This window comes from Emys orbicularis, chromosome 1 (assembly GCF_028017835.1).
Source record: "Emys orbicularis isolate rEmyOrb1 chromosome 1, rEmyOrb1.hap1, whole genome shotgun sequence".
Lineage (NCBI taxonomy): Eukaryota > Metazoa > Chordata > Testudines > Emydidae > Emys > Emys orbicularis.
The window spans coordinates 143,070,277-143,092,715 of NC_088683.1; the positions used below are offsets into that span (position 1 = coordinate 143,070,277).

Here is a 22,439-nt window from a genome sequence, read left to right on the forward strand (position 1 = left end):
TACAGTGTGAAACTTCTGTTTGTTTCTCCTTGATGAACCCTTCCCCCCGCCCACGGATCACTCTACTTCCCTGTAAACTAACCACCCTCCCCTCCCTCCTTCGAGCACTGCTTGCAGAGGCAATAAAGTCATTGTTACTTCACATTTATGCATTCTTTATTAATTCATCACACAACTAGGGGGATAACTGCCAAGGTAGCCCGGGAGGGGTGGGGGAGGAGGGAAGGAAAAGGACATACTGCAGTTTAAAACTTTAAAACTTTAACACTTATTGAAGGCCAGCCTTCTGATGCTTGGGCAATCATCTGGGGTGGAGTGGCTGGGTGGCCGGAGGCCCCCCCCACCGTGTTCTTGGGCGTCTGGGTGAGGAGGCTATGGAACTTGGGGAGGAGGGCTGTTGGTTACACAGGGGCTGTAGCGGCGGTCTCTGCTCCTGCTGCCTTTTCTGCAGCTCAACCATACGCTGGAGCATATCAGTTTGATGCTCCAGCAGCCGGAGCATCGACTCTTGCCTTCTGTCAGCAAGCTGACGCCACCTATCCTCTTCAGCCCGCCACTTGCTCTCTTCAGCCCGCGATTCAGCCCACCACCTCTCCTCTCATTCATATTGTGCTTTTATGCACTCTGACATTGACTGCCTCCACGCATTCTGCTGTGCTCTGTCAGCGTGGGAGGACATCTGGAGCTCTGAGAACATATCATCCCGAATCCGCCGTTTTCTCCTTCCAATCTTCTCTAGCCTCTGCGAAGGAGAAACATTTGCAGCTAGTGGAGGAGAAGGGAGAGGTGGTTAAAAAGACACATTTTAGAGAACAATGGGTACACTCTTTCACGTTAAATTTTGCTGTTCATATTACACAGCACATGTGCTTTCGTTACAAGGTCGCATTTTTCCTCTTATATTGAGGGCCTGCCGGTTTGGTGTGAGAGATCACTCACGCAGTGCCAGGCAACAGAATTCGGCTTGCAGGCAGCCATGGTAAGCCACAGGCTTTTGGCTTTTTTAACCTTCGTAACATGTGGGAATGGTTTCAAACAGCAGCACTCTCATTTCCCATACCAAGCACCCGTTGGGTTGGCCATTTAAAATGAGTTTGCAATGTAAAAGGAGGGGGGGCTGCGGTTTCTGGGTTAACATGCAGCACAAACCGAACTACCCCCCCATACACACCCAATTCTCTGGGATGATCACTTCACCCCTCCCCCCCACCACGTGGCTAACAGCGGGGAACATTTCTGTTCAGCCGAGCAGGAACGGGCACCTCTGAATGTCCCCTTAATAAAATCACCCCATTTCAACCAGGTGGCCGTGAATGATATCACTCTCCTGAGGATAACAAAGAGAGATAAGGAATGGATGTTGTCTGCATGCCAGCAAACACTGGGACCATACGCTGCCATGCTTTGTTATGCAATGATTCCAGACTACGTGCTACTGGTCTGGCGTGGTAAAGTGTCCTACCATGGCGGACAGGATAAGGCAGCCCTCCCCAGAAACCTTTTGCAAAGGCTTTGGGAGTACATGAAGGAGAGCTTTCTGGAGATGTCCCTGGAGGATTTCCGCTCCATCCCCATACACGTTAACAGACTTTTCCAGTAGCTGTACTGGCCGCGATTGCCAGGGCAAATTAATCATTAATCATTAAACACGCTTGCTTTTAAACCATGTGTAATATTTACAAAGGTACACTCACCAGAGGTCCCTTGTGTGCCCTCAGGGTCTGGGAGCACGCCTTGGGTGAGTTCGGGGGTTACTGGTTCCAGGTCCAGGGTGATAAACATATCCTGGCTGTTGGGGAAACCGGTTTCTCCGCTTCCTTGCTGCTGTGAGCTATCTTCATTGTCTTCATCATCATCTTCCTCGTACCCCGAACCCGCTTCCCTGTTGCGTGATTCTCCATTGATGGAGTCAAAGCACAGGGTTGGGGTAGTGGTGGCTGCACCCCCTAGAATGGCATGCAGCTCCGCGTAGAAGCGGCATGTTTGCGGCTCTGCCCCGGACCTTCCGTCTGCCTCTCTGGCTTTGTGGTAGGCTTGCCTTAGCTCCTTAATTTTCACGTGGCACTGCTGTGCGTCCCTGTTATGGCCTCTGTCCTTCATGGCCTTTGAGACTTTTTCTAATATTTTGCCATTTCGTTTACTGCTACGGAGTTCAGCTAGCACTGATTCGTCTCCCCATATGGAGAGCAGATCCCGTACCTCCTGTTCGATCCATGCTGGAGCTCTTTTGCGATCCTGGGACTCCATCATGGTTACCTGTGCTGATGAGCTCTGCGTGGTCACCTGTGCGCGCCACGCTGGGCAAACAGGAAATGAAATTCAAAAGTTCGCGGGGCTTTTCCTGTCTACCTGGTCAGTGCATCTGAGTTGAGAGTGCTGTCCAGAGCGGTCACAATGAAGCACTATGGGATAGCTCCCGGAGGCCAATAACGTCGAATTCCGTCCACACTACCCCAAATCCGACCCGCAAAGGCCGATTTCAGCGCTAATCCCCTCGTCGGAGGTGGAGTAAAGAAACCGGTTTAAAGGGCCCTTTAAGTCGGAAAAAAAGGGCTTCGTCGTGTGGACGTGTCCAGGCTTAATTCGATTTAACGCTGCTAAATTCGACCTAAACTCATAGTGTAGACCAGGCCACAGAGTCTGGATTTTGGGATGTGCCAACTCTTCACCCTCTCTCTCCAGCTGACCTGTGACCCATCCTCCCCATTCCTCCCTTTGTCTGTGCAGTTTATATATCTGCCCCACACCTCCTGTCCTGTCATCTGTGTTTCTGAAACATAACAACTGTGAAGCCTCACACCTCTTCAACTGGGGGGAGGAGGACGGGACTCCAATCTCTAACCTACAAGTTCCCAAATCTCCCTCAACTCTGAGCAGTGGCTTCTTCTTTCCATCCTTGGTTCACTCCCCAAATGGGAATCACCGACTGGGTATTTATGCAGACAAGACTCCCTTTGCTTGCATCCTTACACCACAGGCAAGGACAGTCTCCAAAGAAATTAATGGGGGAAATAACTAACTTAACAAGAACTGAGGGGGTAGGAGGAGTGCTTCCTAATTTGCATGTGTCTTCTTTGGAGATGCAAATAAAAGCCTCAATGCATATTTGTAGGGACGGTGATGGGGGGGAAAATGGTGACGCTAAAAGCCCCGGTGAATTCTATTTGATGCGCTGTTCCCAATCCCCCCAGTGCTGGTGCAAAATACACCTACTGAGCTTCTCCTACTTGACAGGTGGGCTTCACATTCCCAGAGACCACAAAACAGGTCGTGCAGGGGTGGGAGTGGCACTATATGTGAAAGAAAATGTAGAATCAAATGAAGTAAAAATCTTAAGTGAATCCACATGTTCCATAGAATCTCTATGGATAGAAATTTCATGCTCTAATAAGAATATAACATTAGGGATCTATTATAGACCACCTGACCAGGACAGTGATAGTGATGATGAAATGCTAAGGGAAATTAGAAAGGCTATCAAAATTAAGAACCCAATAATAGTGGGGGATTTCAATTATCCCCATATTGACTGGGAACATTTCACTTCAGGATGAAATGCAGAGATAAAATTTCTCGATACTTTAAATGACTGCTTCATGGAGCAGCTGGTACGGGAACCCACAAGGGGAGAGGCAACTCTAGATTTAGTCCTGAGTGGAGCGCAGGAGCTGGTCCAAGAAGTAACTATAGCAGGACCGCTTGGAAATAGTAACCATAATACAATAGCATTCAACATCCCTGTGGTGGGAAGAACATCTCAACAGCCCAACACTGTGGCATTTAATTTCAAAAGGGGGAACTATGCAAAAATGAGGGGGTTAGTTAAACAGAAGTTAAAAAGTACAGTGACTAAAGTGAAATCCCTGCAATCTGCATGGGCGCTTTTTAAAGACACCATAATAGAGGCCCAACTTCAATGTATACCCCAAATTAAGAAACACAGTAAAAGAACTAAAAAAGAGCCACCGTGGCTTAACAACCATGTAAAAGCAGCAGTGAGAGATAAAAAGACTTCCTTTAAAAAGTGGAAGTCAAATCCTAGTGAGGCAAATAGAAAGGAGCATAAACGCTGCCAGATTAAGTGCAAGAATGTAATAAGAAAGGCCAAAGAGGAGTTTGAAGAACGGCTAGCCAAAAATTCCAAAGGGAATAACAAAATGTTTTTTAAGTATATCAGAAGCAGGAAGCCTGCTAAACAACCAATGGGGCCCCTTGATGATCGAGATACAAAAGGAGCGCTTAAAGACGATAAAGTCATTGCGGAGAAACTAAATGGATTCTTTGCTTCAGTCTTCACGGCTGAGGATGTTAGGGAGATTCCCAAACCTGAGCCGGCTTTTGTAGGTGACAAATCTGAGGAACTGTCACAGATTGAAGTGTCACTAGAAGAGGTTTTGGAATTAATTGATAAACTTAACATTAACAAGTCACCGGGACCAGATGGCATTCACCCAAGAGTTCTGAAAGAACTCAAATGTGAAGTTGCGGAACTATTAACTAAGGTTTGTAACCTGTCCTTTAAATCGGCTTCTGTACCCAATGACTGGAAGTTAGCTAATGTAACGCCAATATTTAAAAAGGGCTCTAGAGGTGATCCCGGCAATTACAGACCGGTAAGTCTAACGTCGGTACCGGGCAAATTAGTCGAAACAATAGTTAAGAATAAAATTGTCAGACACATACAAAAACATAAACTCTTGAGCAATAGTCAACATGGTTTCTGTAAAGGGAAATCTTGTCTTACTAATCTATTAGAGTTCTTTGAAGGGGTCAACAAACATGTGGACAAGGGGGATCCGGTGGACATAGAGTACTTAGATTTCCAGAAAGCCTTTGACAAGGTCCCTCACCAAAGGCTCTTACGTAAATTAAGTTGTCAAGGGATAAAAGGGAAGGTCCTTTCATGGATTGAGAACTGGTTAAAAGACCGGGAACAAAGGGTAGGAATTAATGGTAAATTCTCAGAATGGAGAGGGGTAACTAGTGGTGTTCCCCAAGGGTCAGTGCTCGGACCAATCCTATTCAACTTATTTATAAATGATCTGGAGAAAGGGGTAAACAGTGAGGTGGCAAAGTTTGCAGATGATACTAAACTGCTCAAGATAGTTAAGACCAAAGCAGACTGTGATGAACTTCAAAAAGATCTCACAAAACTAAGTGATTGGGCAGCAAAATGGCAAATGAAATTTAATGTGGATAAATGTAAAGTAATGCACATTGGAAAAAATAACCCCAACTATACATACAATATGATGGGGGCTAATTTAGCTACAAGTCAGGAAAAAGATCTTGGAGTCATCGTGGATAGTTCTCTGAAGATGTCCGCGCAGTGTGCAGAGGCGGTCAAAAAAGCAAACAGGATGTTAGGGATCATTAAAAAGGGGATAGAGAATAGGACTGAGAATATATTATTGCCCTTATATAAATCGATGGTACGCCCCCATCTCGAATATTGCATACAGATGTGGTCTCCCCATCTAAAAAAGGTACTAGAAAAGGTTCAGAAAAGGGCAACTAAAATGATTAGGGGTTTGGAACGGGTCCCATATGAGGAGAGATTAAAGAGGCTAGGACTCTTCAGCTTGGAAAAGAGGAGACTAAGGGGGGATATGATAGAGGTATATAAAATCATGAGTGATGTGTAGAAAGTGGATAAGGAAAAGTTATTTACTTATTCCCATAATACAAGAACTAGGGGTCACCAAATGAAATTAATAGGCAGCAGGTTTAAAACAAATACAAGGAAGTTCTTCTTCACGCAGCTCACAGTCAACTTGTGGAACTCCTTACCTGAGGAGGTTGTGAAGGCTAGGACTATAACAGCGTTTAAAAGAGAACTGGATAAATTCATGGTGGTTAAGTCCATTAATGGCTATTAGCCAGGATGGGTAAGGAATGGTCTCCCTAGCCTCTGTTTGTCAGAGGATGGAGATGGATGGCAGGAGAGAGATCACTTGATCATTGCCTGCTGGTCCACTCCCTCTGGGGCACCTGGCATTGGCCACTGTCGGTAGACAGGATACTGGGCTAGATGGACCTTTGGTCTGACCCGGTACGGCCGTTCTTATGTTCTTATGTTCTTAAAAGAAAGCACAGAAAACAGGTCAGGATTCCCTCTGATCTCCTTACAAATGGCAGTGTTCTCTGAATCCCAAATGCATCTGTGCTAGAAATTCTCCTTTTTCTGCACTCAGGGCCTCCCTCTCCCAGCTCGGCCCAAATCCCAGCTGTATCTCACCCCCGCAGAGATTCTGCTTTCTATCTTCAGGGTCTTCCCTCCTTCTCTTGCCGTCCCTTGCTGGTGTGAGAACGATCACGGAGCTAAAATCACCCCTCCAATGTCCCTTTGAGCCCCTGACCTTTACAACATTTACGAAACAACATAATTACAGGCTCCCAGGGTCCACTAGGCTCTCTCACTCCGGTAGCCAATACAACAGATTCACCGGCAAAGAGGGATTGTTAAACATGAAATGAGGGAGGCAGAGAAAGATGCTCTTGAGGTTTCGGCCTTCTGAGGTCTTGTCATGGCACCAGGGAGCCATCTCTCCACCCTCCGCCCCACGCAGGGCACCACGCAATGTGGGGGAGCCGATCTGACGTGTCCGAGGCCAGTGGGGGAGGGCCGTGCTCGATTACTGATAATAATAATAATAATGAACAAAAGAAAAAAAGAAGGTAAAACAGGATGGAAGAAAGGATTATCTTCGGCAGCATCTTGCAGTGTCTTCTCTGGCGCAGAGAGAGAATATATATCTATATACAGGCAAGGCAGGGAGGCATGGGCAGCTGGACGTGTGACCTTTCACCCCATGCCCCCTTTCCCTCCCAGGTCCCTCACAAAGAACGGGCTTAGGGTGACCAGACGTCCCAATAAAATCGGGACCTTCCCGATATTTCGGTGTCTGTCCCGCGTCCCGACCGATCTTTGGCCGGCAGCACTGTGTTGTTGTTTTTTTGCTCTGCTGGCGGGCACCCCGCCCCCCATGTGTCCCGATATTTTCTTCCCCTCATCTGGTCACCCTAGACAGGCTCTCGAGTCTGTAATGCGCTAGGGGATCAAGTCCCAGTCAAAATCGTCGGGGATTTCCTCACTGGCACCTGGAGGAGGGACTGGAGGCCAGGGGACCAGATGGTGAGCTGAGTGGAGGGGGAAGAGGGAGAGAAGGGGAAAGAGATGTTAGAGGAGAAGTCAAGCTCTGTCCTACTGGGTTCTTGGGAACAATAAAAGGGGAAGGACTCAGGTGGCGTGAACTTCCCCACAGCAGTGACCTGCTGGGACACACTCCCCCTCAGGCAGCACACGTTGCCACCCCAAGGCAATGTCCTATCAGTGTCCAGATTGGCAGCAGGGGGTCAGGTGGTCTAAGGGTAACTGCAGCAATGGGAGCTTCCCCATGAGCTGCCCTCAACAGTGTTCAGTCAGCATCTAACCAAGGCCTAAGGAGTCTGTCAACATGAGCTCCCTCACAGCAGTGCCCAGGGAGCACCCAGCTATGGGAAAGTGGTGTGAATGGGCAACGAGGTGGGGGGTGTGAGAGGAGTCGGGCAACAGAACTTGCTCTCCCCAGTGCTGTGGCAGTGTCCTGCTGGGGGACCTCCTGCAGTCTAGGCTCCCTCAGCCCTACTCCCGCTCTCTGACAGCAGAGGGGAAAGGCCCTGCCAGCATGTGCTGCTGGACGGCAGAGACAGCTGGGGTGGGAGTCGTAATAACACGTCATCATTTCACCCCTTACCTGGGCGATTATACCCTGGATTGTCCTGGGTGGAAATCTGGTACATAGGAGATGGCCCGGAGAAGAGATGGGGAGGCTGAGGCTGACCATAAGAGTTCACTGCCAAAGGAAAGGGAAAAGAACCATGAGTGATCCCCTCACCCAGCTCGCCTGGCACTGACTGGGCGTCGCAGCTCAGCCGCAGAACAGACTGACTGACACACTCCAGGGAGAATCAGGAAGTGTTCAATGGACAGGCCCTGACAGAGCCTGTCCATTGACAGTTACAGCTCAGCCACGGTACCAAAACTATATTGTTATTCTACTGGGTTAAAGTGGGGAATTTTGGCCCATCGCCCCCTCCCTAGACATGTCCAAAGTCGGGTCAAAATCAAGCTGCTGCAAGGCCATGATCTCTCTGCGCTGCCCTTGTCCGCTCCTTATAGAGCATCATCCAAACCACTCCTGCCCCACCAATCTCTGCTACAAAAATCACCCCAACACCTCCATACAATGTGACTAACAGCTGCCTCTCATACTACAATCCTCCTCTTCCTCACCCCCGCCCTCAGTCAGGGCTCAGCTAATGCCCCTCAGTCCTTCCCTACAGCCCCCCTGTTATCCCCATCCTGGGCTCTCCACACAGCCCTGCCAGTGCCCCTCAGTCCTACCCTGCAGCCCCCCTGCTTCTTCACGACTGGCCCCCTCACATATAAGGACAGAAAATGTTCATATTCATTTCCTCTTATCGTTTCAGAACAGAAAACAACATCACTGAAAAGAGATGCAAATTCATTTCCTTACAGTTTTGCTGAGGAAAGGATACAGAGCTTTGTAAAGCTCATTATATTTTTCTTTTCTCTTTTATGTAATTTATTTATGGTGATGAGGAGGGAGCTGTTACGAAACAGCACATTTATATCCACAAAGGAGGAAATGAGGGTGCAGTGTGGTGATATGGGGAGACCCCCTCATTTTTCCCAAGATATGCGCTAAGGCATGTGTTTCACTTCCGCTTGGCTGCAAATCAAGGATCTGGTCTGGCTTGAGTGAAAGTCACTGGAAGGTACTAAAGGTATTTTTCATGTGCTGGCCATTGTCATTAGAATCTCATATTCCATCGAGTTACAGACAGACAGAGAAACAGAAATGGCACTTAGTTGAGAGTAAGGTTTTAAACAGACAAACAGAAATACTGTCGAGTTGAATGTAAGGCCCCACTGTGCTTGGCCAATTAATCTGTGTAACTTCTCACTGCATGATATTATTGAGGTAAAAAGTGGAGTAAAAGTAACAAGATTTGACACCTACATGAATCGAAAGCTGTAGTATTTTCAGTGATGCTACCTACGGTAAAAATGGCTGAGGCTAATAGTCCTCATGCTTCAGAGTGAAATCTGATCATCAGCTGGTGGTTGGGAAGAAATTTCCTTGCAGTGAGGTGCATTATAGGGTTTTGTGTCTTCTTTTTGAGGCATCTGGCATTGGCCTCTGTTGGACATGGTATTCCAGATTAGATGGACCAGGTTAACAGGAGTTGGGATATAAGATTAGATGCATCCAATATACAGGAGACAGGATACATGACCAGATGGATCAATGTTCTGATCTGCTACACCAGACAAATTAGACCAGTAATGTGATGTGGTCCAGCAGGCTATGGGATGCTGAACTAGATGGAGCAATGATCTGTGTTAGCTTGGCAAGAGGCAAGAGACAAAATCTACTGCTTTGACCTCATGCGGTGAGTCCAATTTTCTTATGAAAACTTTGAATTCCTATAGGTATATCTATGCTCCCTAATAACTTCTAGGTCTGCTTACTCTTCCATTCCTTCTTGTCGTAAGCACCATACTTGCCCACATGCCACTGTTGCATTAGCTCAGCAGCATCAGGCCAGATGTTTTGCAGCTCATGTTTTCTGATTACAGAAGTGACTCATTCTTGCCCTTCTGCTTGGGTCCAAAACATTTTAAGATAACCGGCTTAAAAAAACAGTCAATTCCTAAACTGACCATAGAAGTTGTTCTCTGGTGACTCCAGAGCCAGTGCTTAAGACAAGAGCTATGATCAGAGTGGTTCTTGCTCGCCAGTGAATTGAGGAGTCTGCTGTACCAGGGTATGTACAGAAGATAAACAGCATTCTGATCTATAATTTCTCCGTATTGCTCTTTCCCTCCATCTGTCACTCGTAAAGCATCTCTCTCTCCCTATCTTTGTAGTCGTTTCTTTCTTCCTCCATTCCTTCTTAAAGCATCTCTCTTGGGGGAGAGGGGAGGGATACCTCAGTGGGTTGAGCATTGGCCTGCAAAACACAGGGTTGTGCATTCAATCTTTGAGGGGGCCATTTAGGGATCTGGGAAAAAATCTGTCAGGGATAGTACTTGGTCCTGTTGTGAAGGCAGGGGACTGGACTCAATGACCTTTCAAGGTCCCTTACAGTTCTATGAGATAGGTGTATCTCTCACTCCCTTTTAGGGATCTAGAAAACATTGCTCTTTCCCTCCATCTGTCACTCTTAAAGTGACTCTCTCTCCCTATCTTTGTAGTCATTTGTTACTTCCTCCATGCCTCTCTCTTTTAGGGATCTAGAAAACATTGGGTGGGAGCATGTGACAAGACCCTCTAGATGGATTCATCCAGCTCCCTGTCTTGGAGCAGGATTGATTTCAGTTTGTATAAAGCATCTTCTTTTGACTAGCAACTGTATATAGTCTGAGAGGCAGCTTGGTGCAGTGGCCAGGGCAGCGTTCTGTCTTGGCTCTGTGTGTGTATCAGCAAAGGAGGTTCTCCATAGCAGCACCTCCTCAGGAAGGATAAGGGACCTGCTAGTACAATAAACAGGACAGGGGTGATCTTTAGCTGGAATAATAATGGCCTGTGATTTGGAGTTGAAGGAGCAGGCATTTAGCCTCAGCCCTCAAAGGGGTGTGTGGTTTACACAGTAACTTTGCCTCCTGCCTGCAGAACTGGGATTTATTACACTTGAGGAGGGATAGTGAGACCTGGATTCTAGTCCATCTGTGTCACTGACTCCATGAGAGATTCTGGGGATGTCATTTAAAGTACATTTCTGCTGTGAAAAGCTGCATTGTGACTCCTACATTGACCATCTCTCTCAAGGATTTATGTATGTACGTATCGAATGCAATCTGGTGTCCTTTTTTCCTAACTCCCAGTCCAACAAATTTGGGGCTTGTCTTCACTTAAAGTGCTACAGGGCCGCAGTAGCACCGGTGCAGCTGTGTCATGGTAGTCCTTATTGAGGATGCTCCTATGCCAACGGGAGAGCTTCTCCCCCTGCGTAGTTAATCCATCTCCCCGTGAGGCAGCAGGTGTGTTGGTGGGAGAAGCTCTTCTATCCATGTAGCACAGTCCACACGGGGGACTAGGTTAATGTAACTACGTCGCTCAGGCCTGTGGATTTTCTACACCCCTGAACGATGCAGTTATACAGATATAGGTCTGTAGCGTAGACCTGGCCTTGTTCTGGGATCTTGGAATGCACACCTCAAATCAATTCAAAATGCTACTCTTCCTCAGTGGTCTCTCTGACCACGTCACCCCCACCCAGCACCCCTTTGTTTCCCTCATTGGCTCTCCCTTCTTCACAGTATCGAATACAAACTACTAGGCCTTACTTTGAAGGAAGCTTAGCCCTCCCTTACCAAGCCTTTATTGGCCATTTTCCTCAAGCACCTTCATGCTTTCAGCTATGCTGCCCCTTAACTTGGGAGCAGCTCCTGCATCACAATCCATAGCGTCCCTTCTTAAAACTCACCTCTGCTGTGATGCCTAAATCTCTTGACAATGGGTAGGCAGCTGATGTGGTAAGACTGCTGCTGATTATTATGTTAATCATTATTGTTTCGGTTTTTACCTTGTCCTCCCCTCCTTTGTGTTTCATCCATCTTTTGTCTCATCGTATGTTACAGAGTATAAATTCTTTGGGGCAGGGCCTGTTTGATTTTTGTTATGTGTGTTCAGTGCCTGCTTGGAGCCTAGTTGCTAGTGTAACAGAAATTTATAATTATGATAATAATAATAACAGAATCACGCTGGGTTCTCTCCTTCTCATGCTTCACCAGCAATAATAAAGATGTTGCATGCTGAATTAGACCCTTGGTTATCCCTGTGCAACTTCACTATCTTCCGATCACGCCCTCAGTGATACTTCTGCAACCTGATTCTCTTTATGGGTCTGGCATCAGTCTAACTGCCTGGAACTTGTAAACAATTCTGTTAATGCACAGGAAGAAATAGAATCAAGCTCCCTCTCACTGAGCTATCTTGGCTCTGCTAGGGGAACACGAATGAAAAGCAGTCAAAATAATTTTAATCATTCACGTGAGTAAATCTGGCTCTGAACACATCCAAGGGCTGAGGGAGAGGTGTTGTTTTTACATTGCTGCTTTTCAGAGTAGGGTTACCATCCGTCCGGGTTTCCCCGGACATGTCCGGCTTTTTCAGCTTTAAATGGCCTTCTGGGGGGAATTTCTAATCAAGTAGAAATGTCCGGGATTTCCCCCTTCCCCTCATGAAGAGTGCGGCGCGGCTGATTGGACGCCTGGCCTGATTGAAAGCCGCTCGCAGCCACTGGGGCCTCTAGCAGCCAGAGTCCCTCCCCCTCCCCCGCTCCCTCCTCCCCCATAGAGCAGCCCAGAACGGTGTTTGGCTCTACTTGGGCCCCGCAGCTCTCCCTCGGCCTGGTAGGGGGGGAGCAGGCAAGGGACAGGGAACGGGGGGTTAGATTGGTCGGGGGTTCTGGGGGGGGCTGTCAGGAGAAGGGGGGGTAGAGAGCGGTTGGGGTAGGCAAGGGACAGGGAACAGGGGTTAGATTGGTCAGGGGTTCTGGGGGGGCTGTCGGGAGAAGGGGGTGTAGAGAGTGGTTGGGGCAGGCAAGGGACAGGGAGCAGGGAGGCTTAGATAGGGGGTGGGGTCCTGGGGGCAGTTAGGGTGGGGGGTCTCAGGAGGGGGCAGTCAGGGGACAGGTAGGGGGTAGGGGGGTTCTGAGGGGGGTGGGGCTGGGGCAGGGCTAGGGTGGCACCCTGTGTCTTCTTTTTTGATTGTTGAAATATAGTAACCCTCCGGGAGGGGTGCAGAGGCTGCAGGGCAAGGAGGAGCAGGGCAGGCAGGGGCGTAGAGGCAGCAGGGGCAGGGCAGGCGGGGGGCGCAGAGGCTGCAGGGGCGGGGTGGTACAGGGGCTGCAGGGCGAGTGGGGAGCAGGGAAGCACTTAGCAACCCCCAACCAAGATCAGAGGGGGAATGCGGGGTGCTCAGAGGAGGGGGCAGAGTTGGGGCAGGGACTTTGGGGAAAGGGTGGGGCCGGGGGCGGGGAAGGGGCCCCGTGGAGTGTCCTCTTTTTTAAATGTTTGAATATGGTAACCCTATTTCAGAGTAAAACTGTACTTTCATCTCTCTCTGCCTCTTTCTTCATCTGGAGATAATCATAAAGTCATAGGACTGGAAGGGACCTCGAGAGGTCATCTAGTCCAGTCCCCTGCAATCATAGCAGGACTAAGTGCTTTCTAATGACACTTTCTGACTTACGTAGAGGTCTTTGAGATAAGAAGTACCAAGTACTGTTATTACTCCATATTCCAATTTCTCCTCTTCTCTCAATAGACCTCTTTATTTACCTTTCCTTTTTCTATCCATCTATTTCTTACTCTTCATCCTGTGTCGCTCCTTCCTTGGAATAGTGGGGGTTGCGGAATGCTCAGGATTAAGCTGCATTGTCTAGGAAAGCAGGGGAGAAGGAAGGTTTACACAAGACTTTTGCTGGAAATGTCCCCTTCTGTATGGAATCACTGTCTCCACCGTTCTAGTTGTTACATCATGGAAACACTTGCAAATCAGAGGCTCATGGAATACAAAAATTGCTTTCAAGGCATAAACCTCACCACCCAAGAGAGAGAAAACCACTTCTATTTTAAAGGAACTAAGGCTTTGTCTTCACTACCCGCCGATCCGGCGGGTAGCAATCGGTTTATCGGGGATCGACTTACCGCGTCTGGTGAAGACGCGGTAAAATCGATCCCTGATCGCTCTGCAGTCGACTCCGGAAATCCACCTCGGCAGGAGGCGGCAGCGGAGTCGGCGGCAGCGCGGCAGCGGTCGACTTTCCCGCGTCCTCACCGCTAGGTAAGCCGACCTAAAATACGCAACTTCAGCTACGGTATTCACGTAGCTGAAGTTGCGTATCTTAGGTCGGACCCCCGCTGTAGTGTAGACCTAGCCTAAGACTGAGCTTTGCAGAAATGAGAGAATTATATATATATTATAGAGAGTTAAAAGGAGATGAGGAGGGACAGCTGGAATTAGGGTGACCAGGAGTGTAAATAAAGGATAATCTCTACTAAGGATAGTGCTGGCATTAAAGGCGATTTTGGACATAGGAGAACCTGAGTACACCAACACTTACACTGTGCCACTATGACCACTTCTAGTGGCTAGACCACATAGAGATGTATGATTTTGCTACAGCCTTTGCACTAGTACAGCCAGGTCTTCCTGCTCAGGCAGTAGGGGGGACTTCTGCTTTCATATTTGTAGCTTCTAGGTTCAATCCCGACTGCTGACAACCCACACAAGGATGTTCTGATACATACAGAAAGTGTGATCTTGGGGTTGGGCACATACAGCTGGCAGTGGGGTGTGTTAATGGTGTTAATAGCAAATGATCTTCTATTTTTTCCCCACCAGTATCTAAAGACTAAGGGTATGTCTACACTACAGGATTAATCCGAATTTATATAATTCGAATTTAGGAAACCGATTTTATAAATTCGAATGTATTCGGCCACACTAGGCACCATTAATTCGGTGGTGTGCGTCCAAGCTACCATAGTAGCATCGATTTCCAGAGCGTTGCATTGTGGGTAGCCAATAACATTGAATTGCCAATAACTTCGAATTGCGGCCACACTAACCTTAATTCGGATTAACAATACCGATTTTGACGCTACTCCTCTCGTCGAGGAGGAGTACAGAAATCGAATTAAAGGGCTCTTTAATTCGAATTAAATGGCTTCGTTGTGTGGACGGGTCAAGCGTTAATTCGAATTAAAGCAGCTAAATCCGAATTAAAGTCGTAGTGTAGACCAGGCCTATGTCTCTGCTCCTGAGGAGTAACAGCACATACAAGCCAGATGATGGTGCCACACTACATTACGCGCCAGAAATCATTGGTTCCTTAATTATCTTCATTCTCACCTTTATCCTGGGCCTCCTGGGCAATGGCTTGGTGATCTGGGTGGCTGGCCTGAAAATGAAGCGGACCGTGAACACTGTGTGGTTCCTGCACCTTGCCATTGCTGACTTCCTGTGCTGCATGTCTCTGCCATTCTCCATCATTCACCTGATCCTCCATGAGTACTGGCCATATGGCCGCTTCCTCTGCAAGGTTATCCCATCAGCCATCATCCTCAACATGTTTGCCAGCGTCTTCCTCCTCACTGCCATCAGCATTGACCGATGCCTGATGGTGATGAAGCCAGTTTGGTGTCAGAACCACCGTAACGTGAGGCTTGCATCAGTGATGTGCGGCTGTATCTGGCTCTTGGCATTCATTATGTGCTGTCCTGCCTTCCTCTACCGTGAGACCTTCAAAGATGCATTTGGCAAAACTGTTTGTAGTTATCAATTTGGAGATGATAGGGATTATGGAGATTATATGGATTATGGGAATGATTCAGACATGAGCTCTGGCATATCCCCATATGAAAATCCTGGTGATTTCTCCAGCGCTGATATTCCTGGCAGCCATTACAATGATACTGAGTTACTGGGGAACTTTAATGATTTCTTCTCCAACAGCAGTCGGCCAACCACCCTACTGATCATCAGTATTACCAGGATTGTCTTTGGCTTCCTCCTTCCCTTTATCATAATGGCAGCTTGCTACATCCTTATAGTCATCAAGATGCATGGAGCTCAATTTACCAAACCCCGTGGTAAGACCCTGCGAGTGATCCTGGTTGTGGTGATTGCCTTCTTTGTCTGTTGGGCTCCGTTCCATGTAGTTGGGGCACTGTCTCTCCTAGCTATGCCAGGCACTGGATTTAGGGAGGCAGTGACACTGTGGGACCACCTCTCTACAGTACTGGCCTATGCCAACAGCTGCATCAACCCTTTGCTCTATGTATTTGTGGGGCGGGACTTCAGGCAGAAGGGACGCCAATCAGTGCAGGGCATCTTGGAGGGCGCCTTCAGCGAGGAAGTTACACGCTCCACTTCCTACTCACGGGACAGGACCAAGACTTCAGCAGACAGGGATATCAGCAGCAACACCCTCTAAAATGGGGCTTGCAGACAGCACTGCCAGGGCAGGGGGGGGGACATTTGCACCTTCCATGGCAGTGACTTTTTGCTTTAGGACAGCAGAGCCAGAACAATGAGTTTGACAATAATCTGTATGGGATGCCCATGGGGACTGGGGCAGTTCCAAGCAGGCCAACCTCCCCTTTAATAGCCTCCTGAAGAGAGGAGAGTTAGACATGCCAAAAAAAGGAATCTTCTGATGAGACATACAAGGGAGGCAGAGAGCCCCCTATTTGAGAGTGAGAAGTGCACTTGTGAGAAGATGTGTGGTGGGATTATGTAGTTACTCCTTGACATTACTAAATAAGCTTATGCTCTAATAAATTTGTTAGTCTCTAAGGTGCCACAAGTACTCCTGTTCTTTTTGCGGATACAGACTAACACGGCTGCTACTCTGAAACCTAAATAAGAATGTGGTTGCAGAATATCAATGTTCTACATTTATTAAGCATGTATCACATCATCTGTACCTGCAAAATTACAGGGAGAAGTTACTTCGACATTTCTCCTTGGAATTTGTCATTGTTCCTTTCCCCACCCTTAACTCTGCTTCAGCTGAGACCCTGAACTTTTTTCACAGCAGTGCCCAGCAGGAGTGTACTCTGGGAATTCTCACAACAGTGCACTCTAGCCAGGGCCGGCGCAACCCATTAGGCGACCTAGGCGATTGCCTAGGGCGCTATAATTTGGGGGGCGGCAACCGCGGCGGTATTTCGGCGGCGGGACCTTCCGCCGCCTCTGTGGGGGGCGGCATTTCGGGGCGGAACCTTCTGCCGAAAGCTGGCGGTGCTCCTGACTGTAGCAGACATCCCCTACCTGCTCATCAGCATTGGAAGCTACCTTTCAGGCCAGTATTCCTAGGGTCTTTCAGTTTCAGTTAACCATGGCCATCCACCCTACTATTCCTGTCCCCAAAGGGCCACTTCTCTTATTTTCATGGCAGCTTAAGGAGAGTTTCTACATTGCAGCTAATACATCACTGCACAGAATCAGTAACTGGGGCATAAGGGGCAATTTTCTGAAAAACAAACTTCATGCTGTGGACATGGGTTCATTAGAAATAGGACTCTCCTTTATGGCTTTAGAAGGTCCCCTTGATATTACAGCCTGAGATACAGTGATGATGCAATTGAGGTAGGTCCCACCAATCATGAAGATGTCCCTACTGCATCTAAAGCTGCTGGATACCCAAGTAATCAGAGCACCGACTGCTATCCAGCAAGTAACCCTGAGCAGGCTGGAGCTGAGTCACCCCTTCTGTAAAATTTCAGAAGTGAGATGGCTCGGAAGGTGGTGTGCCTGAATTCAAACTGTATGCTTCTGTTAGACACGAGAAAGGACTGAGAGATATGGAAGGAAGTGACCACACAAAAACACACAGTGCTATAAATACTCATGCACACAAACAGCCTGTTGTTTCCTTCAGTGCAAAATCTTAGAGATAGGCCAAAGCCACAGTTCTGATCAGATATAAACTTCCCCAATGCTTAGAGTATTCCAAATCTAGAATTTGGAAATCAGGCTTCCTGGTCTTATCTAATATTCTAGCGTGTATTAACAGTGTGGGAATAACTGGTTACATGGTAGTACTGTAGAAAAGGACCTGGGGTTATAGTGGATCACAAATTGTATACGAGCCAACAATGTGAAGGCTAATGTTCTAGCGTGTATTAACATGAGTGTTGTATTTAAGACACAGGAGGTAACTGTCCCATTCTACTCAGCCCTAGTAAGGTCTCACATGGAGTACTGTGTTCAGTTTTGGGCACCACAGTTTAACTACTAACTGTGGTATGTAACCTATTGCTTAAATCAGCCTCTGTACCAGATGACTGGAGGAAATCTAATGTGATGCCAATTTTTTAAAAGGACTTAAGAGGTGATCCTGAACATTACAGGCCGGTAAGCCTAACTTCAGTACCAGGAAAACTTGTTGAAACTATAGTAAAGAACAGAATTATCAAACACACAGATGAACGTGATATGTTGGGGAAGAGCCCACATGGCATTTGCAAAGAGAAATCATGCCTCACCAATCTACTAGAATTCTTGGAGGTGTCAACAAGCACATGGACAAGGGTGATCCAGTGGCTATAGTTTACTTGGGCTTTCAGAAAGCCTTTGATAAAGTCCCACACCAAAGTCTCTTAAGCAAAGTAAGTAGTCATGGGATAAGAGGGAAGGTCCTCTCATGGATCAGTAACTGGTTAAAAGACAGGAAACTGTGTAAGGAATAAATGATCAGTTTTCACAGTGGAGAGAGGTAATTAGTGGGCTCCCCCCAGCATCTCTGGTGGGACCAGTATTGTTCAACATATTCATAAATGATCTGGAAAAAGGAGTAAACAGTAAGATGGCAAAGTTTGCAGGTGATACAAAAATCACTCAAGACAGTTAATTCCAAAGCTGTCTGCAAAGGGTTACAAAGGGATCTCATAAAACTGGGTGACTTGGCAACAAAAGGTGAAATTCAGTGTTAATAAATGCAAAGTTATGCACTGCAGTGACAGGCAGATAATTAAAAACACAAACATTTCCCATTACATTTGGGGTAGTTCCATGCTGCCTTTCTGCTGTGCATCATGCAATGGACAGAATGAACAGGCCGAAAGACTGACTGATCTATATGAAGTGAAAAGGTTCAACAGTGCAGCTCTTTCACTAGCTCCTAGGGCTGTCTTCCCTACAGAGGGTCTTGATTTCATATCTGACTTTGGTGCAGGCAGCTCCTCCTCTCTCTCCAGGCTATGCAGGTAGGAGCCAAACCCTCACAATAAAGTTGATAAATCTTGTGTTTCACCTGAGCAGCCGCCACTGAAAAATAACTCAACACCAGCACCAAAAGGGTTAAACCATAAACATTCACTTTTTGTTTTTATTAAGAAAGCATGCACAAAAATAAACTTGTGAGGCCACACCCCCTCTCCTCTCTCTTTGACACAAGCATCATGGGCCACACCACAGTGCAAGGGTGTGCAAGGGACTCCTCTCACTTGCAGGCTGATCCCCGTTGACTGCATCCCTTCACTCCTGACAGTCTATGTCACCAGCTTGCAGTGCAGTTCCAGTGCGAAGCCCTTTGACTCCATGTGTCCAATCCGATGCCATCTTGCCCACAAATGATGCACAGTATTTCAAGGGTGAGGGGCGAGGCTAATTTGCACACTGACCGGCATATATTTACATATGCAAATGAGGCGCAACTGAATATGCAAACAAGGCAAATGAATATGCAAGTGAGGAGCACTTGACTACACAAAGGAGCCATCTTGGTTTGTTTTCAGGGTTCGCTGAAAGGCCAAGCAGCCTTCTGAACAACTTCCATGGGCCCGGCTCTTGGGAACATCCCCTGCAAAGCACTGAGTGGCATCCGGAGGGAGGTCATCTCTGCTGCTGTCTGCCACAGAAACCCAACTGAACATGGCTTCCTGGTCTTATCAGTCGCATCCTGGGCAGCAGACAGAACCGCTGGCTAACTCTATGCTGAAGTCGGCTCTGGGATTCCCCACTCCCCTTGGGAATGCTCAATGATGACCACCCCCACTTAAAAAAATTACAACAACAAAAAACAGTACCCCCCACCGTCCCTCAAATCCGAGATTGTCCATCTTCCCGACAAAGATCCAGTTGGTTTATCTCAACAGCAAATTCTAAAGCGATGCTAAATTATCTCCCCCACCGTTGGGATGTTGAGTCCCCATGATGGTTTGCTTCCAACTTGGTTCCCCTCACCGATAAACACGGGCTAGGGGGTTACAAAACAGAAAGAGGAAACATGAGGTTTGACAGAACAGAGCCACGCTAGAAACAGGGGGACAGCCGGGGGACACAGCTGGGGGAAGGGCAACTCAACACTCATTCCTGCTTCAACAGCTCTTCTTCCTGCTTTGCAAGTGCTCACACAGAGTCTGGATTTTGAGATGTGCCAACTCTTCACCCTCTCTCTCCAGCTGACGTGTGAGGGGTCTGACCCATCCTCCCCATTCCTCCCTTTGGCTGTGCAGTTTAAATATCTGCCCCACACCTCCTGTCCTGTCATCGGTGCTTCTGAAACATAACAACTGTGAAGCCTCACACCTCTTCAACTGGGGGGAGGGGGACAACTCCAATCTCTAACCTACAAGTCCCCAAATCTCCCTCAACTCTGAGCAGTGGCTTCTTCTTTCCATCCTTGGTTCACTCCCCAAATGGGAACCACCGACCGGGTATTTATTCAGACAAGACTCCCTTTGCTTGCATCCTTACACCACAGGCAAGGACAGTCTCCAAAGAAATTAATGGGGGAAATAACTAACTGAACAAGAACTGAGGGGGTAGGGGGAGTGCTTCCTAATTTGCATGTGTCTTCTTTGGAGATGCAAATAAAAGCCTCACTGCATATTTGTAGGGACGGTGATGGGGGGGGGGGGGGAAATGGTGACGTTAAAAGCCCCAGGGAATTCTATTTGATGTGCTGTACCCGATCCCCCCCCCCCCCCAAATGCTTGTGCAAAATACACCTGCTGAGCTTCCCCTACTTGACAGGTGGGCTTCACATTCCCAGAGACTGCAAAAGTCAGCATAGAAAACAGGTCAGGATTCCCTCTGATCTCCTTACAAATGGCAGTGTTCTCTGATTCCCAAATGCATCTGTGCTAGAAATTCTCCTTTTTCTGCACTCAGGGCCTCCCTCTCCCGGCTCGGCCCAAATCCCAGCTGTATCTCACCCCCGCAGAGATTCTGCTTTCTTTATCTTCAGGGTCTTCCCTCCTCCTCTTGCCGTCCCTTGCTGGTGTGAGAACGATCACGAAGCTAAAATCACCCCTCCAATGTCCCTTTGAGCCCCTGACCTTTACAACATTTACGAAACAACATAATTACAGGCTCCCAGGGTCCACTAGGCTCTCTCACTCCGGTAGCCAATACAACACTTTCACTGGAAAAGAGGGATTGTTAAACACGAAATGAGGGAGGCAGAGAAAGATGCTCTTGAGGTTTCGGCCTTCCGAGGTCTTGTCATGGCACCAGGGAGCCATCTCTCCACCCTCCGCCCCACGCAGGGCACCACGCAATGTGGGGGAGCCGATCTGATGTGTCCGAGGCCAGTGGGGGAGGGCCGTGCTCGATTACTGATAATAATAATAATAATGAACAAAAGAAAAAAAGAAGGTAAAACAGGATGCAAGGAAGGATTATCTTCGGCAGCATCTTGCGGTGTCTTCTCTGGTGCAGAGAGAGAATATATATCTATATACAGGCAAGGCAGGGAGGCATGGGCAGCTGGACATGCGACCTTTCACCCCATGCCCCCTTTCCCTCCCAGGTCCCTCACAAGGGACGGTCTCTCGAGTCTGTAACGCGCTAGGGGATCAAGTCCCAGTCGAAATCGTCGGGGATTTCCTCATTGGCGCCTGGAGGAGGGACTGGAGGCCGGGGGACCAGATGGTGAGCTGAGTGGAGGGGGAAGAGGGAGAGAAGGGGAAAGAGATGTTAGAGGAGAAGTCAAGCTCTGTCCTACTTGGTTCTTGGGAACAATAAAAGGGGAAGGACTCAGGCGGCGTGAACTTCCCCACAAGTGACCTGCTGGGACACACTCCCCCTCAGGCAGCACACGTTGCCACCCCAAGGCAATGTCCTATCAATGTCCAGATTGGGAGTAGGGGGTCAGGTGGTCTAAGGGTAACTGCAGCAATGGGAGCTTCCCCATGAGCTGCCCTCAACAGTGTTCAATCAGCATCTAACTAAGGCCTAAGGAGTCTGTCAACATGAGCTCCCTCACAGCAGTGCCCAGGGAGCACCCAGCTATGGGAAAGTGGTGTGAATGGGCAACGAGATGGGGGGGGGTGAGAGGAGTCGGGCAACAGAACTTGCTCTCCCCAGTGCTGTGGCAGTGTCCTGCTGGGGGACCTCCTGCAGTCTAGGCTCCCTCAGCCCTACTCCCGCTTTCTAACAGCAGTTCTGGGTTCTCCACACAGTTCTGCCAATGCCCCTCAGACCTGCCCTGCAGCCCCCCTGCTTCTTCATGACTGGCCCCCTGCCATATAAGGAAATAAAGTGTTCAAATCCATTTCCTCTGATTGCTTCAGAACAGAAAACAACATCATTGAAAAGAGATGCAAATTCATTTCCTTACAGTTCTGCTGGGGAAAGGGTACAGAGCTTTGTGAAGCTCATTATATTTTTCTTTCCTCTTTTATGTAATTTATTTATGGTGATGTGGTCTGGCTTGAGTGAAAGTCACTGGAAGGTACTAAAGGTATTTTTCATGTGCTGGCCATTGTCATTAGACTCATCTGCCATTGAGTTACAGACAGACAGAGAAACAGAAATGGCACTTAGTTGAGTGTAAGGTTTACACAGACAAATAGAAATACTGTCGAGTTGAATGTAAGGCCCCACTGTGCTTGGCAAATTAATCTGTGT

The 22,439-nt window shown here is 47.9% G+C and overlaps 1 protein-coding gene across 1 annotated transcript; it reads left to right on the plus strand.

Moving 5' to 3' along the window:
• The first annotated feature begins 14,826 nt into the window (after positions 1-14,826).
• LOC135895236 (C3a anaphylatoxin chemotactic receptor-like) lies at positions 14,827-16,014 on the plus strand. Its single transcript, XM_065423313.1, has one exon. The coding sequence runs from the start codon at positions 14,827-14,829 to the stop codon at positions 16,012-16,014; it is 1,188 nt and encodes a 395-aa protein (XP_065279385.1).
• The last annotated feature ends 6,425 nt before the right edge of the window (positions 16,015-22,439 follow it).